Source organism: Oncorhynchus clarkii, chromosome 10 (assembly GCF_045791955.1).
Source record: "Oncorhynchus clarkii lewisi isolate Uvic-CL-2024 chromosome 10, UVic_Ocla_1.0, whole genome shotgun sequence".
NCBI classification, from domain to species: Eukaryota; Metazoa; Chordata; class Actinopteri; order Salmoniformes; family Salmonidae; genus Oncorhynchus; species Oncorhynchus clarkii.
In genome coordinates this window covers 66,647,110-66,668,069 of record NC_092156.1, presented here as the reverse complement: position 1 = coordinate 66,668,069, position 20,960 = coordinate 66,647,110, and the positions used below count along the sequence as shown (strand labels likewise).

The following is a 20,960-nucleotide window of genomic DNA, read 5'->3' as shown; positions in this document are numbered from 1 at the left end:
AAAATCTGCATACCGCCCAACCGTAGTGGGTGCCCATTGGAATCCTGCAGGCCTTGGTATTGCCAGACAGCCTACCTGTTTGATGCAGAAAGCAACAACACATTTTAAATGTGTATTGATCAAACCCTAGAAGCTTCTCTGGAACCAGGCCCATTATAAAGTTAACTTACCCCAACAACTTTCATTTAAGATCAACCGCTGTAGCGGCCTCCCAATTGCTATCCATTCAATTCTCCATCAAGTCATGGAGAGACTGAATGGGGCCAGTTTTAGTCCTACCCACTGAATCTGAATGGTGTTGAACGCGGTGGGTCTCAAACTCCCCTCTATGTAAGCGTATGCTGAAGGAGGCATCCCACCACCTTCCCCCTGCCCTTTAATTCATTTCTAAGTGAAAGCCTGTGTATCATTATTCGCTTCAGCTCCAGTCGGCAGACACCGCGGTCCATGAGAGCCCGCGCCCCGTCAAGTTGAGGGGCGGAGGGGGATTCTTGGCAGAAATTCCCCACAAATTTGATGCCAAGAGCAAAATGGAAACCTCCCCTCATTTTCCTTTCCCCTTAATCCAATGTTTTCAAGCCCCGGCCCCGCCAAGGTCATTATAATCATAGAAAGTGGAAGGGCGCCAGTGACCCGCCATTACAGTAAGGTACAGAACCACCCAGCCATTGGCTGGTGGTGAGGAGGAAAGGAGAAGAGCACTCGGTCGGTCAGGTAGAGGCAGGGGCTAAAATCCCTCCATTTCAAATGCAGATAACCTGAGGAACCAGCAGAGGAGGAGACAGGGAGAGGAGAAAATGTCTCCCTCTCTCGCTCTCCCAGTGCCCCTGACCTTTTGCCATTCATGATCGGGTATCTCTCTCTCATTTATTTTTAGCTTACAATTCGTATCCATATCTTGAGTTTAAGCCTACTTCAACATTTATTCAGGAGATAGGCCCTATAGCCTAAAGCTATGAAAGCTCAGAATGGTTGCCGAAATTATCAAGAGTAGAGAGAGGTTTTAGAAGTAATATTTGGTGACATAACACAAGTATGACCAATGACCTAGAAACCTCTGGGCCTGACAGAATGCTGCTTGCGTTGACAATATTTCAAAACTGACCTCCAGCATAATCTACACGTTAAAAAAAAAAGGTACTACTTTTACATGTAAAAAGCTCTATGCTTTATCCAAGTGATAATTTTACCGTCAATATTTACAGTAAGTAATCGGCCAATAGAATTCAAAATAGATAATCATGGGCGTACCAAAATCATAAAGAGTGGCCGTTTTCATTGTGGCGCCAAAGGTCATGTTTACTTGTCTGAGTGAGGGCGCTGCACTGTACTGTGACCTCCATGGCCAGCTTGTGAGTATGTACGTGTGTGTGCCCTCTCTCACATGCCATGTATGCTAATATACACAGCATGACACTTGGCCTGCACAGAGCAAAGCAGAGTACACAACCCCAAATATCTAGACCTGCATGTGTCTGGGCTAAGATAAAGCACCTTTAGTAGTTTAAAGGCAATGTGTAATCGTGCTCTTTTCACCACAGGGCCTCAGTACAGATGTACAGTGCTTGTTCCTGGCACGTGAGCAATCGGTGTAGGTGTTGTTAGCTGAACAATGAAAACAGACAGACAGTCGGCCAATGAGGTGAAGTGGCACTGACTTCCAGTCAGTGTGGGAGGAAAACCTATACAGAATAAATAAAGGTTGTCCTGTATCAGTTTTGTGATTGAATGGAGGAGAAGTAAAATATTGGCCACAACTTATTAAAGAGAAAAGGATTTATCTTTGTTATTATATGAAATCCTGTAATTGATGCATACAGTAGGCTGTAACATGTCTATAACATTACTTAATCCAGGGGTGACAAACTCATTCCATGGAAGGCCTAGTGTCTGCTGGTTTTTGGTTTTTCCTTTCAGTGAAGACCTAGTCAACCAGGTGAGGGGAGTTCCTTACTAATCAGTGACCTTAATTCCTTAATCAAGTACAAGGGAGGAGCGAAAACCCGCAGACACTCGGCCCGCCATGAAATGAGTTTTACATGTGACCTAACCCATATAATACAACTAAATAGTTGGAGCCCCAGGGTACTGTATGCACCAGGGTACTGTATGTCAGTCAGTGAAGGCTGGTGGAAGGAGATATAGGAGGACGGGCTCATTGTAATGGCTGCAATGGAATAAATAGAATGGTCAAACGTGGTTTCCCTATTTATTCCACTGCAGCCATTACAATGAGCCCGTCCTCCTATATCTCCTCCCACCAGCCTCCACTGATGTCATGCTCTGTAGCGTATAATGACCTGCTCCGTCCACTCCAGCGGCGTTTCTAGGTACATACATTCGCCGTCAGTAACATGTGAGTGAGAGCTTACTGTCCAAATAGCACTCTCTCATCCAGCCAACCGACGCAATTTCTCTAGTTCAACTCTGGGGCAAACACCTGAGCGCTGTATCAGTGGATGAGGAGACAATGGTCTTATTTTGGGGATGTTTTATGACTCTGGGACTGGATATGTGGATGTTTGTAGTAGCCTAAATACTCACACGTGGAAAGAGGACACGAATAGCTCACACTATGGCACTACAAAGGCTAATTTGATATTTACTGCACTGTTTTCACATTTTGTATACTTTATACAACAAAGTATATAAATCCTCTTTTGATCACAGCTAGTAATAGCACTGAACAGTAGCATTGTTTGACATTTAAGAAAGACTACACTGTGTCATTATGGTACATTCATTAAGTCATCATTGATTTATGAGATTAATTACATTTGCATACCAATATAACTCATTAAGCCATGTTCTTACGCAGGTCTTCAGGACATTGCACTACAGCAGGGGAAATTGCCACACTAAGCCAATTCCTCTGATCATTTTATCCACACATTCTACCTAGAAGTCATCCTCTAGCGGCCGAAGTGTGTCACTGCAGCTTTTCATTATTGGACTGATAAAAGCACAATCTAAACATCCAAGCTACACAGGGTCAAATGAACAATATATATACCAAAATCGCACATTCTGATGTACATTCGGAGTAACGACATAACGAGAAATGGGGAAAGTGCCATTTCGCGTCTCTAGCCCGCGTTATTGATCGTAGTCCGTCTGCAATGAATGGTTGCAAAGGGAAGGAGAAAAAAACTGAACTTCAGGTGACCGACCATGGCTTTGACATAGCCTGCATGCAGACATGAACCTCGCTGAACTGGGCGGAAGAAAATACCTCTGCTTCAAAAAAAAATATCTCCAGACTTTCAAGAACTCGACGTAAAAACAGAGCGAGCGCCTACCGAGGGAACCAATACACCCGTTTTGAGTGGTGAGAGAGAAAGTTAGACGTTTATATTAACCGAAATTTGAAGTTAGCTACCAAGCGTTGATAGATAGCGCTATTACTAGGAACACTGAGGTACGGTTAGCCCCGAGTCTGGCTTGTCTGATCCGACTGACCCTTCATTTTATTGCGGCCAGATTCTCAGATCCTCCCCTTTCTCCCCCGAAAGAGACTCGCTCGCACGGACAGATAAACGAAAACGCTCAGACATTATACCATATACAACCGATACACAAGCTATCTGACCGCAACCTTTAGGGGAAAGGGGACCTTTATCGATTATACTCGATTAAAGCCACGTACAGCTCATGCACTCGCTGGTTAGCTAACGTTACTCATCGCCAACAACATGGCTGCCTTGCTCAGACCTAAAAAAAAGGAGAAATAACCTACGCCGTGTCTTTGTCTGTTTCACCTCTTTAACCCTAAACTACTGCGCAAAACACACGAAGACCCATTAAAATTGCACAAAACCAGCAAACGACTTACGTGAAGGCAGGCGTTTGGGTTGCTCCTGCTTCCTCCTTGGCATTTTCCCCCTTTTTGTCACATTCTCCTCCTTGTTTTAGGGATAAGAAGAAAAAAGGTTTTTTCCCATTGAGATTGTAGGCGAGAGTGATGGCAGGGACTGTATACCTGTCTTGTCCTCGCGGTTTAAAGTGTATTGTTGGGTATAGGACCACAGGAGGAGGAGGGTTCTGTGCTGTTGTTGTTGCCGTGTCTTGACTATGGCTGCTCTCTGTGTAAGTGTGTCTCCGAGCCCCTAACTAACACTAATGCAGGGATCAGAGGGCAGCAACAGCAGAGCAGACACACACACACACACACGCTCACACACACTAGCTCGCACACACGCTCTAGAGGAGCTCGCCCGCGATAGCAGCGTAGAAACGGACAAGGTGCCCCCAAGCTTATTGCTGACTGCAAAACCCCTACATTTTTTTTTAACATGTATTTTATAACTTCTATAAATAATAAATATGGCAAATATACTGAAATACTGTATCAGTACAGTATTTTTCATATTGATTGCATTACATTTTTTATTTATTTTACAAATACATATATAAATATATTTTCAAAATGTGAAATGTACATTTCCTGAATTGATGAAATTATGGATTGAATAGTAATTCAGAAGCCCAATGGAAAGCCCCAGTTTTCCCAAATAAATAATTATGATTAATTTGCATGAAACATACATTTGAAATGAACCCTTTCATGTTCACACTTGCATAACCCCCATATTCATTAGGCTACAGATGCACACATTTAATTTCTTGCTAATGTTTTAATTTTTTACAATGCCGTATGTCACATGAACTGTAAGTAACTGCTGCTATAACTTCCCCTGGTCTCAACAATAGTGTAACTCTCTGTGGGGAAAAAATATAATTAGCTTAAGTAGAAAACAACACTTTATTGCATTTCCACGTTGTGTTTTGTGTCACACTGTACATGTAACAGCAATGGCGTTTACCTAAGAATTGAGTTCACCCCCAACTTATCCCTCTGTAAGTCATCTAAATTACTACATGTTTTACCCTTCACTTGTTGCATTTCCACGTTGGGTCATGTCATATACATTTAATAACAACGTTAAAAATGGAAATCTCCATTCCTCTCCCTCGCGGTGGTGGCGTTGGGTTGAGTTTTTCACAGCGCAGCCTGTCCCGTCTCTCTTCCTGCTGCTGGGCTCCTGCAGGCTGTGTTCACTTGGCCCGGCACATTCTTTCACACCTCTCAGTGTGTGAGGAGAGCTGTGTCTTCATCCCTCCATCCCTCCATCCCTTGCCACCTCCTCCCTCTGAGAGAATAGTCCTAAATGGCACCCTATTCCCTATAGAGTGCACTACTTTTGACCAGAGCCAATAGGGCTCATATGGCTCTGGTCAAAAAGTAGTGCACTCTATAGGAAACAGGGTGCCATTTGAGATGTAGATTATGAGAGGCGCAGGAGGCTCGTTACCGTGGCAATTAGCAGAAGCCCAAATTAGCCCTCCTGGCTGGACTGCCTGTATCATGTCCACAGGTGACACGGCCACTTTGCATTTTTCTAATTAGGAAAGAGCATAACATGATTAAAATGTCTATTATCTATCATAAAGGTCCAGAGAGAAGCTGGACAAGTCCTAGTCAAGTAACAGTAATCAGTAGACATATGTAGAGAACACATGCGAGTCATATGACCACATTAGAACTACAAGAAAGAGGCCTAAGGAATGAGTATATTCTATTGTGAATTTTTATTTTGTAAAAATATTTTTTATTGTCAAATACACCGGATAAGTGCAGTGAAATGTGTTGTTTTACAGGGTCAGCTTCGGTAGTACGGTCACATCTGAAGCAAATTAGGGGTAAGTGCCTTGCTCAAGGGCACATCGGCAGATTTCTCACCTTTTCACCTCGGGTATTCAAACCTTTCCGTTACTAGCTCAAACGCTCTAACTGCTAGGCTACCTGCCGCCCTATCTGCCATGCAGTGTATGTATAGGCCGAACGTCACATATGGAAACGTGTGTTATTGTATAAAGGTTCTGTTGAGGAAATCCAAGGTTAGTGAGAATTCACAGTACATAGTGCATGTGCATGGCAGTAGGTTGAACTCTGGTGTACCTCCTGCCTCTCCACTCCTGTGTTGTGTTGAAAGGGACTAAACCATAGGGTGTCTGACACCAGTACAGGCGCAGGCATGTGTGAATATATGTGTGTGTGTGTGTGTGTGCGAGGACAGCTGGGGTGTGTGCTTCACCTGCACCAGCAACTGAGCACTCATAACAGAGGATCAGGTGTTGACTGCCCACCCCTCCCTCCACCCACGACCAGCATGGTCACAGCATAGTTGGAAGCGAGGGGTTAAATGTTCACTGTTGCTTCCATCCTATTCATTCTCTATATTTACATACTGTACAGTCAGTCTGAAGCCAGATCGTTTCTTTTCCTGCTGTTGAGAATATACTGCATGTAATTACATATTAAAACATCAAAACATACTTTATATGTACACCATAAAACGTGAAATATATTTCAGCAGCCTTTAGCCTCTATCTTATCAAGCAATCTGTTAGACATCTGTGAAAGTTGTGATGACAAAGTTTACAGATGATACTCCTGATGAACAAGTGAAACTAAGCCTTCTTTGACAATGGCATATTCATCCAGATCATTTGACGCAATAAACTATGTCAACTCATGGAGAGAGAAAGAGAGCTACGGAGAGGAAGAGAGAGAGTGTGGCGGGCCGCAGTCCTGTTTTTGTTCTCTGAGTAGAGGTTGGTCACCATGGCGAGGTCACAGTCTGGTCTCTGACCCCAACAATGCCAGGCCGCTGAGGTAATGCGGGCAAACAAGACAATCCGCTGATAGTAGCCATGGCAACGCCAGCATGACCTCACTCAGGGTTGCACCTAAAGGTCAAAGCTCTGACATCGTGCTCTATCAACGGTTCCGCAATCTATGTCAAATTTCTAAGTTAGAAAAACAACAGAGTAGGGAAAGTGGATCAATCAAAAGTGGCTTTTAAACTTCAGTAGTGTAAGTGTTATTCATAACTTTTTTAATTACTTGGGAATCTATTGATGGGCACAAAACACATTTGCCACGTCTTGGCCACAGTCAGTACTGCCCATGAATTTACATACATACATAAATATTAAATAGTGCCTAAAACTCAATACAACTCGACCAGGGAGGCCTCATCACACCTGTCACATGTAATATCCTTCCTCCTATACAATAATATATCATAATATATAAGTAGCACAGTTTGTAGGAAATAAAATCCCCTTAGCTAATTATATTTCCTTTAGCTTTACTGATAACTGACTTTGTTCCGCTGCTTTTAAAAACAGCGAATTGTGTTAGTTGGCATTATTACGACTTATTAAAATGCTTCCCTGCAGCGGCGTGGCAGTTAGCGAAATGGAAATTTCAGGTGCTTCAGCGGAGGATGGGGGAGGTGGATAAAAAAGAAGAGTTTCTGGCTCAGGGTGCATGAGCCTGGCTTCTCCACTTTCTGCTCTCTCTCCATCTCTATTCGTACTGTCTCATGTGGCCTAGTCTAGGCTAGCTATAGCGCTAGGCTAACACTAGCTGGATGTAGCCTAGCCTTGGGGTAAACCGCAACATCTGTCCCCTGTCCAGCCGCGACTGTCGCAGGCTGATAAATCCTCACAAGGTGGCTGGTGCCAGGGTTTTCCAGTATATGCCACCTGTCCCCCCGACACACACCACCTACACACACAGACACACACCCCTTACACCAGGCAGGTCACCCATGATTACAAGTCAGTATTCGACGTCCATGGAAACCGGCCACTAGGGGCAACAGTGAGCACTGTTACCTTCACATAGGTTTTGCGTTGCGAACAGGGATGGAGGATGGGTGTAAGCATCCAAAGGAAGGCATGTTCAAATCCAGCAATATAAAGTTGTTTTTGACATTTTTGTTTTAAGCCTATCCCAAACCTTAACCCTTACCTTAACCATTTGGAGTTATTGCCTTAACTTACATTTGTTTGAACAACTTCCACATTTTTGGTTTGAGAAACATGGATGAACGTCTAATTCTGGCATAAGATTGTGAGAGCTGGTAGCTCACACACCCCTCCCCTCCTGCTCACCCCAACTACTACTCCATACACCTCAACTACTCCATACATCTCAACTACTCCATACACCCCAACTACTCATACACCCCAATTACTCCATGCACCCCAACTACTCTATACACCCCAACTACTCTATACACTCCAACTACTCTATACACCCCAACTACTCCATACACCCCAACTACTCCATACACCCCAACTACTTCAAACACCCCAACTACACCATACACTCCAACTACCCCATACACCGAACCTACTCCACACACCCTAACTACTCCATACACCATACAGTCCAACTACTTCATACACCATACTCCCCAACTACTCCATACACCTCAACTACTCCATACACCATACACTCCAACTACTCCATACACCCAACCTACTCCACACACCCTAACTACTCCATACACCATACAGTCCAACTACTCCATACACCATACTCCCCAACTACTCCATACACCTCAACTACTCCATACACCATACTCTCCAACTACTCCATACACCATACACCTCAAAAACTCCATACACCTCATCTAAACCTCATTGTAACCATAAACCTAACACCTCAACCTAAAAAAAATCCCCACTTTTTCCTTGTTTTACTATCCTTGTGAGGACTTCTGGTCCCCACAAGGATAGTAAAACCAACCCACACACACACATTGTCCTTCATATACACACACAGACACACACACATGCTGCCCTCCCCTCTTGCTCTCTCCTGCCCCCCCCTTCCCTTCACCTGGCCTGACGCTGGACACACACACACACAGACACACACACCCTTCGCTAGCTGGCCTGACAGTTTGACAGAAGCAGGTGGCCTCGCTCCCTCTCTTGCCCTCTGGCCTTCCGAGCTCTCACCCCCGGTGGGGACATTTGGGCGTAGAGATGGGCCGTTGTTGCCTCGCCTTGTCCTCCCCTGACCAAATATCACAGGACAGGAGAGAGGACATGACTTAGGACACATCCCAAATGGCAACTAATTTCTTTACAAAATGCACAACATTTGACCAGAACACTATGGGCCCTGGTCAAAAGTAGTGCTCTATATAGGGAATAGGGTGCCATTTGGGACAGAGCCTTACATAACACCCCACCCGCCGTGCTTTGGTTCAGTCTAATGCTGTAGCTTCACTCACTCCTACAAAACACACACACAGGCACACGTTCTCTCTCTCTGCGACTGTGTGACAGAGGCAGGTGGCCTATTTCCTGCCCTATGACCTTCAACACTTCCCCTGTAGTAGGGAGACAGTCACCATACTGCAGACACACACACACACACAGAGGAGGAGTCTAGGTTGCCCCTGGAGAACTAGGGGAGAGGTCTTGCTAAGGCCCCAAGGGGGGGGGGGGGGGGGGGGGGGGGGGCAAGTGTGGGTCCTTCAACTCAGAGAGTTATTTTAGCCTCTAGGGCAGTCCTGACTAGTTGAAGGGTCATCCCTAGAAGGTTACTTAACATGTATACTGTACTGTACTGTATGGCCTACTACGGTAACAGCCGTGGGATGATTTTAATTGAGGTTCTTTCATTGTGTGTGTATATCCTTGTATGATATACCGATTCTTTGTATAACGTTACACTGATAATGTTGGATGCAGTGTGTGTGTGTCATACAACGTGCTACACTGGTGTTTATCTGTATGCCGTTGTTTGAGTGTATGATATGTGTCTCGTTGTGTGTGTGTGTGTGTGTGTACCTACTGTATGTCAGGGGAAGAGAGCCCCCTGATTACTGCCAGTTCATTGTGTAAATGAGGCGCGCTGAACATGTTCTGATAACTCTAATGTGTTCCCAGTCCCAGCTTGATTTTATTGCCATGCTCCTAATAGGATATTGCCACTATCGCAATTTGGATTAACTTCCGTGCCGCTGCTGTTGAACTGACTGACTGAGTGTGTGTGTGTGTGTGCGTGCGTGCGTGGTTGCGCTCCATTAATTCCTTATCCAGAACATCCCTCTTATTATGACCCCCACTATTTATTTTCACAAATACAAAATATTGCCAGCATTTCAAGTTTTTTTCTTCTTCTGAATAAAAATATATTTAGGAAAAACATGTGACATGTGTGAAACTGGAGACCTGTGAATTAGAAACGTAAAAATGATTTAAGTGTAACCAGCGACTGTAAATTAAATATAAATAGCAGTGCATGAAAGAAAACGAATACTAATTAGCTGGATCGTGGTGTGAAAGCACTCTAACTCATATTTACATTTTACTATTAGTATTTTCATGTTGACCTTCCACTGGCAAAGATAAATAACACACACACGGGTAACAAAACACTGGTAGTGCAGGCGAGATGTGCCACCGACATGTTTTTGTCTGTGAGGAGCGTGATCACTCTCACTCACAGGGAGTCTGCGTTTGTTCTCTCTGTGGTTCCTTTGTCTCAGCCCACCTACACTCCTCCCAGGCTCCTCCCACCTCCCCAGCCAGTCGTCCAATGGCGTTGTCTTCAGGTGTTGACCTTATCGGGTGGAGGTCAAAGCCAGGTCAGGGATCTGTTGCTAGGCTACCATCAGATAACTGGCGGGGGTTGGCACTTGGCAGCCGCTTGCTGCCTGGGTAGCTGCTCTCTCTGTCATTCACTGCTTGTCATGTAATCTCATTCATTTGTAGACAATTGCCTGGACGTCAGAAAGGCTATCTGCTCCATGCTGTTGTAATGAAAACACATTAAAATATTAAAAGCGGCCAAGCTAGAGCCCCATTACCAGCCAGCTCTACTTGGCATTGGCACACATCCGTTATTATACGATCATGCCAATTGTCATGTGGTAACGTGAACCGTTTAAATAGGTAGTGTTGGTGACTGCCTTTGTCAAAATGACAGTGTGGTGGCTGGCTGTCAGGACTAGGTAAATTACACTGTAAAAGGCAAAGGGTGTGTCCAAAATGGCACCCTGTTCCCTATATGGTGCACTACCTTTGACCAAAAGCAGTGCACTATAATGAATAATGCCATTTCAGAGGCAGACAAAGTGAAGGATTATGGGAAAGTAATGTTGTGAAATGGACGAGGAGGAATCGGCGTCTTTTGGTTAGCTTTATTTGATTAAATACTGCAACATAAATTTGATATTCATCTGGTATATTGCATTCAGAAGGAAGACCTGAGGCATAGTGTGTGTGTGTGTGCGCATTTGTTTGTGTGCATTATATGTTCATGCAAGTACTGTGTGTGTGTGTGTGTGTGTGTGTGTGTGTGTGTGTGTGTGCGCGCATTCTTGTACAAGTGTGTTTTCGTGCTCATACAAAACAGGCAGTGGTGGTAAAAGCACTGAATTGTCATACTTAAGTAAATGTAAAGATACCTTAATAGAAAATGAATCAAGTAAAAGTGAAAGTCACCCAGTAAAATACTACTTGAGTAAAAGTCTAAAAGTATTTGGTTTTAAATATACTTAAAGTATCAAAAGTAAAAGTATAAACCATTTAAAATTGCTTATATTAAGCAAAATAACCGTCACAATTGTTTATTTTTTTAACACTGATTGAAGTGGATTTAACAAGTGACATCAATAAGGGATCATAGCTTTCACCTGGATTCACCTGGTCAGTCTATGTCATGGAAAGAGCAGGTGTTCCTACATTTTTTTACACTCAGTGTATGTGTGTGTGTGCTTGGAAAATGACCGATCCATTCATGACTCATTCTGAGAAACAAGTGGTTGTGCGCTCACCCCCTACCTTTAAATAGAGTGAACAAAAACCAAGTGTGGCAAAGTATCCCTATTTAGAGAGAGTGCTGTTGCATCTTCACACAAACACCATATTCTCTCCCACTCAGCAGCTCCAGCCACCTGGCCATTTATCTATGTGAAGACTAGAAGAATTCTTAACTCTCATTCTGATGAACGACATCATAAATCCGGTCTCATTTTCAAATCCATTCTCACATGGCGGTCCTGAGCAGAAGACCAGCTGACACTGTGTCGTATGTCTCTTCTCCCAGGTTCCTCTCTGGGTGGCACGCAATCAGTCGATGGTTAACCGCCGGGTCGGGAGGATTGGGTCATCAGAGGGGTTTTTGTGAAATGTCTCCTCAGTGATGGCCGACATAAAGGGACAAGGCCGCGTTCATTTGTCTGCCAGTCCATCGAGCTAGGACGCTAGAATCCCCTCCCATCACAGTGAAGCATTGGCTCTCGGGGCGGGGTTCTAGAGTCCTAGCTCTTCTGTGAGATTGGCACGTTCTGAAAAGAACGTCTCGGTGTCTTGGGCACTTGCCAGCTGACAGCTGAGATTTATCGGGGCACGCTGGCCCGCCGCGAAGACTTCTCTTGTAACATGGTACTCCTGTGAAAGGGATAAAGAAATTAGTGTTAAACATTTCCCCCCACGCCTTCGAGATATTTCCCTACAGTCTCTCTTCTTTTTTGGGTCGATATGGCGACTTGATAATCAAACCAGAACCTTCACAGTACCACATAGTCAGTGCTCCTGTTTTAATTCCGTGCATATTCATGAGGGTGAGTGGAGAATGTTGCTGTACTGTCTGTTGAGTCACAGGTCCTCTGTGGCAGGAAGCACTCCTGGTCAAATGGCAACCGAGAGAGAGAGGGGAGAGAGTAAGAGTAAGAAAAAGAGAGTGGGAGAGAGATAGGATGGAGAAAGAGAAGGGGAGAAAGAGAGAAAGAGAGGAGGATGAGAGAGAGCGAGAGAGAGGGGAGGAGAAAGAGAGAAAGAGAGAGCTAGAGAGAGAAAGAAAGAAAGAGAGAGGAGGGGGCGAGACAGAGAGAACAAGTGCGAGAGAGAGAAAAAGAAAGAGAGATGTGTGGGATTTGAAAGGAACAGCTCCTGGCTGACTGTCTTGGATATTTATTCCTTTCTAAAGCAATGAGGTGTTTGGAGAAAAAGGCCAGCCAGTGTTCTAAATGCTATACTGTCGGTGCAGGGAGCTGTTAACTCAGGTTCCTCTATCTGACTACACTGTGTTGATCCCATGAACTATACAGTAAACCAACAGCAAATACATTCTCTGATATGTACAGAGCCTCTTTTGATCCCGAAATGCAACTCTTGGGTAAATTCAGAATCAGTAACGAGCGTGTTTGCATCGCATGTCGTCACCACATCGAGAGAAAAACAACAAAACACAGTGTACAACCTCCCAAATAATTTGTTCTCTGTCAATATCGAAATTGCTGCTCCCTAATGTCCATTCATTCACAGAGCATTGGGCAACTCCACCATCTTCATATCACCTGCCAACATCTCGTGGTAACTCAGCCAGGGTGATGAACAGAGAGATAGGCAATGAAACACAAGGTGTGACAGTATGGCAATATGTTACGGGATGCAGCTAGGCAGAGGGGCTCATAATGAAAGCAGGACGAGAAGGCTTTGTTCCAAATGTCACGATGCATATTTATGGTCTGCCGATGGAGTGGCTCCTTGTATAAGCACCATCAATCCATTCACCATCCCTCTGTCTAGCGATGGTCTGACAAAAGCACAACCACTCTCTGTCTTCAACACCTCGGCTGCATGGCTGGCGACTAGCACACATTCTAGTCAAATGGGCAACCTGATCATGTGATGATAGGGAGTTTTTCCTAGCCACTGTGCTTCTACATCTGCATTGCTTGCTCTTTGTGGTTTTAGGCTGGGTTTCTGTGTACTTTGGGACATCTACTGATGTAAATAGGTTTTTATAAATTAATTTGATTGATTGATTGATACTGTAAATCTCATACTGTCGTTTTCTATATGAGATCTTAAATATACTGTGGATGATTACATAATTGTTGCTTGATTGTTATCTTATTTTTATTTTTTTAAGTAAAAACCCTTGGTAAAAACCCTTGGTGAAAACCCTTGGTGTCAATTATTGTCCTTGGAAGCTTAGTATTATTACTAAAAGATAAGGCAGCACCATCGTTCTTTATCATAGTGATTGGCTTTGTGTTGTAGTAACACTTGATTTGGTACAGAACTACAGCACCAGCTTTCATTTACTTCCCACCACTTCAGAAGATGCCACAAATGGAGAGATCAACGTCATAGCCAGAGTAAAATAAGAAACATGGGAGGGCGTCAGACTGAATCAGACTTGGAGTAAAGCTCCAGCAAGCGCTCTCCCACTAAGACGGGGATCCCAAGGGATCCAGCCCCGTGTTGGCTGGCCCGTTCCTGGGCTGCTATGCAGTGGAGGGTGCGGGAAGACTGACTGACTGTCTGGCTGTCTGTGGTCCCACTGCTCCTGAGGGAGAGAACATGCCTCCAGGGCTAGGCTGATTTGAGCCGGTCCAAGCACTAACCCCCGGGGGATACCAACCAGGCAGGGTTCTGTTAGCCACTCTTTCAGGCAGCCGGTTGGCTGTCGGCGGTTGGAGCTTGGTGGCTGTGGAAAAAGAGAAGGGGCTTTCATCTCTCTCTCTCTCTCTCTCTCTCTCTCTCTCTCTCTCTCTCTCTCTCTCCCTCTCTCTCTCTCTCTCTCTCTCTCTCTCTCAGAATGTCTCGGTGGAGTTCCTCCCAAATTACAGGGAGTGACTACACTCCACCTCCCCCTCCTCGAACCGTGCCCGGCTCACCAAGGGCCTTGGGGGCCAGCGCACCGCTGTCAACCGTCAATGCTCACCGCTGACTCATTAAGAGGAAGTCAGTCGGATGTGTCATTGGACTGGAAATAATAAGGAGAATAAAATACAAAATCATTGAAGTATGCATATTATGCACATTATGTTTCTGCAGGTAAATCTAGTATTGTATATCTGGCAGGGGCTTGTAAATGCATTCTAGGAATACTTTCATCTTTTATCCACCTGTTTACACTTGGAAATGTATTTCTATATCAATAGTGCTGCATCTGAACTGAAGCAGTGACCTGTCCACCACAGTAGCCTGGGTGGATGACAGTTATTGGTATATCTCCTAGTGTGGAGAGACAGGCAAACCTTGGATGAAATCATAAGAGCACCACCAGTGAATGGAACTGGCCTTCATAACATCACACCATCCCAGCACCAGACTAAAGACATCCAGGTATCTGGGAATATAATGAAGGTGGCAGCTGTGGTTTCCATGGTCCTTTTCTGATCAAGGGGGACCGTTGCCCATCACTTCCAAGCGATTACCTCTATACAGTAAGGGATTAGTATTGGGATAGAACAAGACCACGCCAGCAGGCAATCTGTTTTTCAGTTGAAAACTCCCTCGAGGTTTTCCATTATCCCCCTCCATATCCAGCCTGACCTGGAGAGAAAACCTGGCCTCGGAGGGTCAACTCAGTCTAGACGCTCTGCACCCAACCCCCCTCCTTTCCTTCGCCCTCCATCCATCCTGCCTGCGGACACTAGAGGGATGGGAGGATGGAGGGCCGCCCCCCACCTCTTCCCACCTCCTCTCACCTTCAACCTCTCCTTACCTCCCCCCTCTCTCTCTATCCCTCCAACCCCTAAGCAACAACAGCATCTCTCACCGCCATAATCTTTCCATTTCGCGGCCCTTCCTCTAGGGGTTAGGGGTCTCTAGGTTGAGAGGGAGGGATTTGTCTGAGAATCGACTGTTGCTCTTGTTGGCTGTCCATTTGAGCCGACCTCTGTTGTTATAGATACTAGGCTGGTCAGACAGAGCAAAGAGAAGCCACATCTGGCCACAGCACATAGTTATTATATTAGAGGTTGCCATTTTCAACTTTCAATATCCCCCTGTAATGGTCAGTGTGATCGGTTAAGCTTCTGATACACAATGTAGAGGGAGCTTGGGTCACGGCAAGTCACTGTAATGAATGTGAATCTGTCTTGGCTTCTTCCTTTCAGCAGATAGCATTCCCTTCTGCATGAATTCTGCACAGAGTTGGAATGAATACATAGCTAAAATATATATAAAGCTTGGATGCCTTTTCTGATGATACCTCTCTGACATGTCATTCTAAGGGTATGATTTTCCGCACAAAGGCAGAGGGGCGTACACGGTCAGGTTGGGTTCACACCGGAGGTGATATTAGAAAATCCCCCACCAAGATACAATGATGATGGAGAAGACGACGTGACCCGTGTGTTTCTACATGGCCGTTGACCATGTATTTCAATTCAGTATGACTTTACAAGCTGAATTCATGGCTCCAAGCCATTATAGTTAAGCATGTGTGTGCCAATACAATGAGAGGGAAACAACAGTACATTTAAGTTTTACGTCCAAAATAACTTATAGTAGTGAATGCATACATTTACATACTGGTCCCCTGTGGGAATCAAACCCACAACCCTGGCATTGCAAGCACCATGCGCTACCAACTGAGCCACACAGGAGCCATAACATAACATTCATAAATATCAATTCAAATTAAAGATGCTCTCTACTGTACATCTCTATAATGAATGTAGACGTTATTGTCTTTGGTCTTTGGTCTTTCCCTGGCAAAATCGTATTTACACACTAGCGCCCGATTTCCGAAGACGGCAACAGGGGGAAGAAAAAAAACAGCTAATTGAATATTCATTAACCTGTGCCTAGGTGTATACAAGACTCTTAACTACTCTTGTTTATGATTTAAGGACTTGTAGCACTGACCTCAGTTTAACACAGCAGCAGATACCAAATTAACCTCTAGCCTCCGCAGGGCTAGCCATGCCCCGCTAACAAGAAACCTGTCTAGACCAAGCTACATGTACTTTATGATTCCTCCTCTCACTGCTTCATTCTTCTCTCTTCCTCCCTCCCTCCCTCCAAACACACACAGCCCATGCTCTCTCCTCTGCCTCTCTCCGAATACACACACACATACACACACACACACACACAGCCCATGTTCTCTCCTCTGCCTCTCTCCCAATACACACAGCCCATGCTCTCTCCTCTGCCTCTCTCCCAATACACACACACACACACATACACACAGCCCATGCTCTCTCCTCTGCCTCTCTCCCAATACACACAGCCCATGCTCTCTCCTCTGCCTCTCTCCCAATACACACACACATACACACACAGCCCATGCTCTCTCCTCTGCCTCTCTCCCAATACACACACACACACACACACACACACACACACACACACACACACACACATACACACAGCCCATGCTCTCTCCTCTGCCTCTCTCCCAATACACACACACACACACACACACATACACACAGCCCATGCTCTCTCCTCTGCCTCTCTCCCAATACACACACACACACATACACACAACCCATGCTCTCTCCTCTGCCTCTCTCCCAATACACACACACACACACACACACTCACACACACACACACACACACACACACACACACACACACACACACACACACACACACACATACACACAGCCCATGCTCTCTCCTCTGCCTCTCTCCCAATACACATACACACACATACACACAGCCCATGCTCTCTCCTCTGCCTCTCTCCCAATACACACACACACACATACACACAGCCCATGCTCTCTCCTCTGCCTCTCTCCCAATACACACACACACACAGCCCAATGCTCTCTCCTCCTCCTCCTTTCTCCTCCATATACCCCCATCCTTCTTCTTCTTCTCACAAACTAATTTCTCATATACCTCCAAACCTGTGTGGTTTTTGGGTCACGGCTCACACCCCAGCATCTCTGGGTTATCAGATGACATACTTTATCTTGGTGAGTGATAATGTACCTTATACAGGAAAAAAATCACAGGGATCTGAAAACATTATCAACAGAATGGGAATCCTCCACTTCCAAAAGAACAATTCTGAGTGTATTGCACCATCCTATGATGAGCATTATTCTATTGGTGATGGTGAGATAAAATGGATGTGTATGAATCAAATAGTGGTTAGTGGTTGCAGCTACTATGCTCATGCATTTTTAATGAAGTGGTTATAAGTGGCAACGAAAGCATAATGCCCTGCATGTCAGTCGGTCATTATCACGGGGAATAGTATTACAAGGTAATGCAATGCAAATACAGGTATTTAAACTATATATAATGTATCTACATAATAGTGCTGTCTCCATGAAGTGGTTCAAATGACAGTAAAAAAACTTTAAGCCTGTATTTCGAAATAATTTATTCTGATATGCAGATTAGACAGAAGGCCTAGTAGACTGTTTAATGCATGCAAATTAATAAAAGCTTTCACATTATCTCACTCATACAACAAAATATCCACCTATTCATATAATTGTTTTATGAGAGTTTTCAAAAAATATTTTAAATATGATACCCTCAAGAATAGTGAGAAATCCAAAACGTGGTTTTGAAGACAGATATTTGTCCTTTATTGGATGCCGTACACCAGAGCTCGGTAAAAGTAGCTGATTGGCTGCTGTTCTCACAGCCAAAACACAACAGAAATTATTCTAGCTACGAACGTGAAGTACAGGTGGGTAGCTAGATTGCTAACAAGCTAATGCTAATTCGGTAGATGCCTAACATAGCTAAGTAACGATTCGATACGTAATTCTATTTTCAGTACCGTGAAATGTTATGCTACTAGCATATGCAGTTTTGTCCATGAAGACTGATTCAATGTGGCTTTTCAGCAGGCTAACTAATAGCTAGTCCTGTTAGCCACATTAGCCCAGCCAGCGCAGTCATTTCTGTGTTTTGCTGATAAGCTAACTAGCTAGCTACCTGTTCATTAGCAAGCTAGTTAGCCTCCTACATTGCAAGGATGCATTTTTCATAATGTGCATCCTGCTAATACAGCTATTTAGCATCTTCTCCATGTTAGTAGGATACAGATCTGATGCAACGTTTCCTATGCATTTTGAATCATACAAAATTATGCATAGTTATTGTTCCTCTATGTTCCTCTTCCAAACAGAATCATGAGTCTCAGAAAGCAGACCCCCAGTGACTTTCTGAAGCAGATCATTGGCAGACCAGTTGTGGTCAAGCTCAACTCTGGAGTGGATTACAGAGGTAACAGTGCACCTTTTATAAGTCATCACCTAGTTGGCCAGTATGTGATATTTCTAGACTGCCTGTTAACCAAGAACTGCATTTTATTTGTCACATGCGCCAAATACAATTGGTGTAGACTTTACCGTGAAACTCTTGCTTAGGAGCCCTTCCCAACAATGCAGAATTAAATAATACAAGAATAACACTATGCAGAGAGTACCAGAACAATGTGCAGAGGTTTGAGGTAGATGTGTACATGAAGGCAGTAAAGTGACCAGGCATCAGGATCGATAATAAGACTAGCAGCAAATGTTTGTTTGCTGTGTTGTTTGTTTGTGTTACAGTACTATTGGTGCTATCCTTACTCCACACAGAATGCATTTGACTTCTATGCCTGATCTGATGTTTAAAGATTGCCCATAGACTGTGCCTGTCTGTGCCATTGACATTAGTTTGTGCCTTTTCTATAGGTGTCCTAGCCTGTCTGGATGGCTATATGAACATTGCAGTGGAGCAGACAGAGGAGTATGTCAATGGCCAGCTGAAGAACAAGTATGGTGACGCCTTCCTGAGAGGAAACAATGGTAAGAGCTCCAGAACTAGACACTTGCTTTTTCTAACTACTTGGTGGCACTTGTGTAGAAGTCAACATGATATTGAATAGCTATGGAGACTGGTGTATTACTCCTTCCTATTTATTTGAGTAATTACTTATTTTTGATGATTGCCCTTTTCACGTGCTAGTCGGAACTATGAAACTGAAATTTCCGACTTGCTAACTGGTTGAACGCGGCATGTGTATAACTTCAACCAGTTAACAGGTCGGAAATGTCAGTTTCCTAGTTCCGACTAGCACGTGAACACGGCAGATATGACTCGTAATTAACTGAGACTTTCCGATATATGACGTTGCCACAGACAGCAGGATGTACCGTAGATATTGTAAGAATAGCACGATACAAGATCTTGCACTCGCAAAAAATCTGAGTATCTTCATGGGTGGTGACAACAGCAGAGAAGTTTAGCCTCGCGCTTCACCCTGTTAGTAGTTACGGAGGTCAGCGCGATATCTCGTATAATATTATCTGGTTTTGTATCTACATGCCATTTTAAGTTTTCACCTTTCTTGTCTGTACTAATTATTTCCTATTTCCTTCCTTAGTGTTATACATCAGCACCCAGAAGAGGAAGATGTGATGCAGAGGATTTGTCCCTTTTTTAATTTGTATTATCCCGGACGTTGTTCCAGTTGATTGTGTTATATGAGAACATTGTTTTTCCTATTGTTTAATGTCTCTGAGCTGAAGAGTGTTTAGTTTTTTGTAAAAAGGAGAACAATCCAATACATGTTTTTGGAAGTTTAATTTTGTTCCTAGAGTCTGTTTTTCTCCACCTAAATTTAGAGCAAAAGCTTGCCTTTCTTTTGTCTAATGATGACCCTAACATAATTGTAAAAGATTATGCACATATATTGAAGTATCAGTATATAGTACATCTGTATACTCCCCTACTTGAGTTTTGAAGTATTTTCATTTTATATTGAAGGAATATAGACTTTCCTTAATTGGTTCCTTACTGACCTGTGGAGGCTGTTTGTACATGAGCAGTGATTCTTCCAGATAATATTCTCCAGTCAGTCCTATATGATGACGAAGCTTAAAGCCATACTGATGGGGTGTATTTCAGCTTCAATCTAGTAATTAATTCACTGTGTCCTCTTGAGCCCTGCCAGCTTCCAATAACATGGAGACCATATAAAGCACTGGGCATACGATACGGCAAGGCATTCATTCACAATATAACTTATGTCTCATTCTCCTTCAGTGTTATTAGACAGATTATACAGGATACACTGACCTGAAGGGCTGCATTCATCACTATCAGTCTATACGGTGTATGATAAGTCATAATCATGATTGGTTTAATGTGTGGGTGGAGTCTGAGCATGGCCAATTGACTTCTGGCATTTTCTCAATTACCAATCAAAACCAGCCATTATGGAGAAACAAAACAGTGATGCCTGTCTACAAGTGGTCCCTCCTGAAGGCTATGTCAGATTCTATTAACATGTAAACAGATCTGTCATAGTAGCTGCCTGTTTGCCTCTGGTAGTGGATAGATGGTTAATGGGAGGTGTGATTACTGAATGTGATACA

General features: G+C 44.0%; 2 protein-coding genes across 4 annotated transcripts in view; one reads left to right on the top strand and one right to left on the bottom strand.

Annotated features, from left to right (window-relative positions):
* The window catches only part of LOC139419021 (zinc finger protein 827-like), a 112,231-nt gene extending 108,108 nt beyond the window's left edge, over positions 1-4,123 (bottom strand). For 2 of the 3 annotated variants that reach the window (XM_071168845.1, XM_071168847.1), the window contains exon 1: positions 3,833-4,123. In XM_071168845.1, the coding sequence (XP_071024946.1) occupies positions 3,833-3,875 (43 nt within the window). In that variant the 5' untranslated portion in view covers positions 3,876-4,123. The remainder of the gene's footprint in view (positions 1-3,832) is intronic. The other variant, XM_071168846.1, reaches the window with a different exon arrangement.
* A 14,122-nt stretch (positions 4,124-18,245) lies between these two features.
* Positions 18,246-20,168, top strand: LOC139419715 (U6 snRNA-associated Sm-like protein LSm6). The gene is made up of 4 exons (XM_071169701.1): positions 18,246-18,280; positions 18,721-18,822; positions 19,275-19,388; positions 19,967-20,168. The coding sequence occupies exons 2-4, from the start codon at positions 18,729-18,731 to the stop codon at positions 19,999-20,001; spliced, it is 243 nt and encodes an 80-aa protein (XP_071025802.1). The 5' UTR covers positions 18,246-18,280; positions 18,721-18,728; the 3' UTR covers positions 20,002-20,168.
* The last annotated feature ends 792 nt before the right edge of the window (positions 20,169-20,960 follow it).

Bases quoted from the DNA above. Each gene is read 5' to 3' on its own strand.
- LOC139419715 (XM_071169701.1), top strand. From the start codon at position 18,729: ATGAGTCTCAGAAAGCAGACCCCCAGTGACTTTCTGAAGCAGATCATT. The intron at 18,823-19,274 runs GTAACAGTGCAC...CCTTTTCTATAG, and splicing joins CTCTGGAGTGGATTACAGAG to GTGTCCTAGCCTGTCTGGAT. The intron at 19,389-19,966 runs GTAAGAGCTCCA...TTCCTTCCTTAG, and splicing joins CTTCCTGAGAGGAAACAATG to TGTTATACATCAGCACCCAG.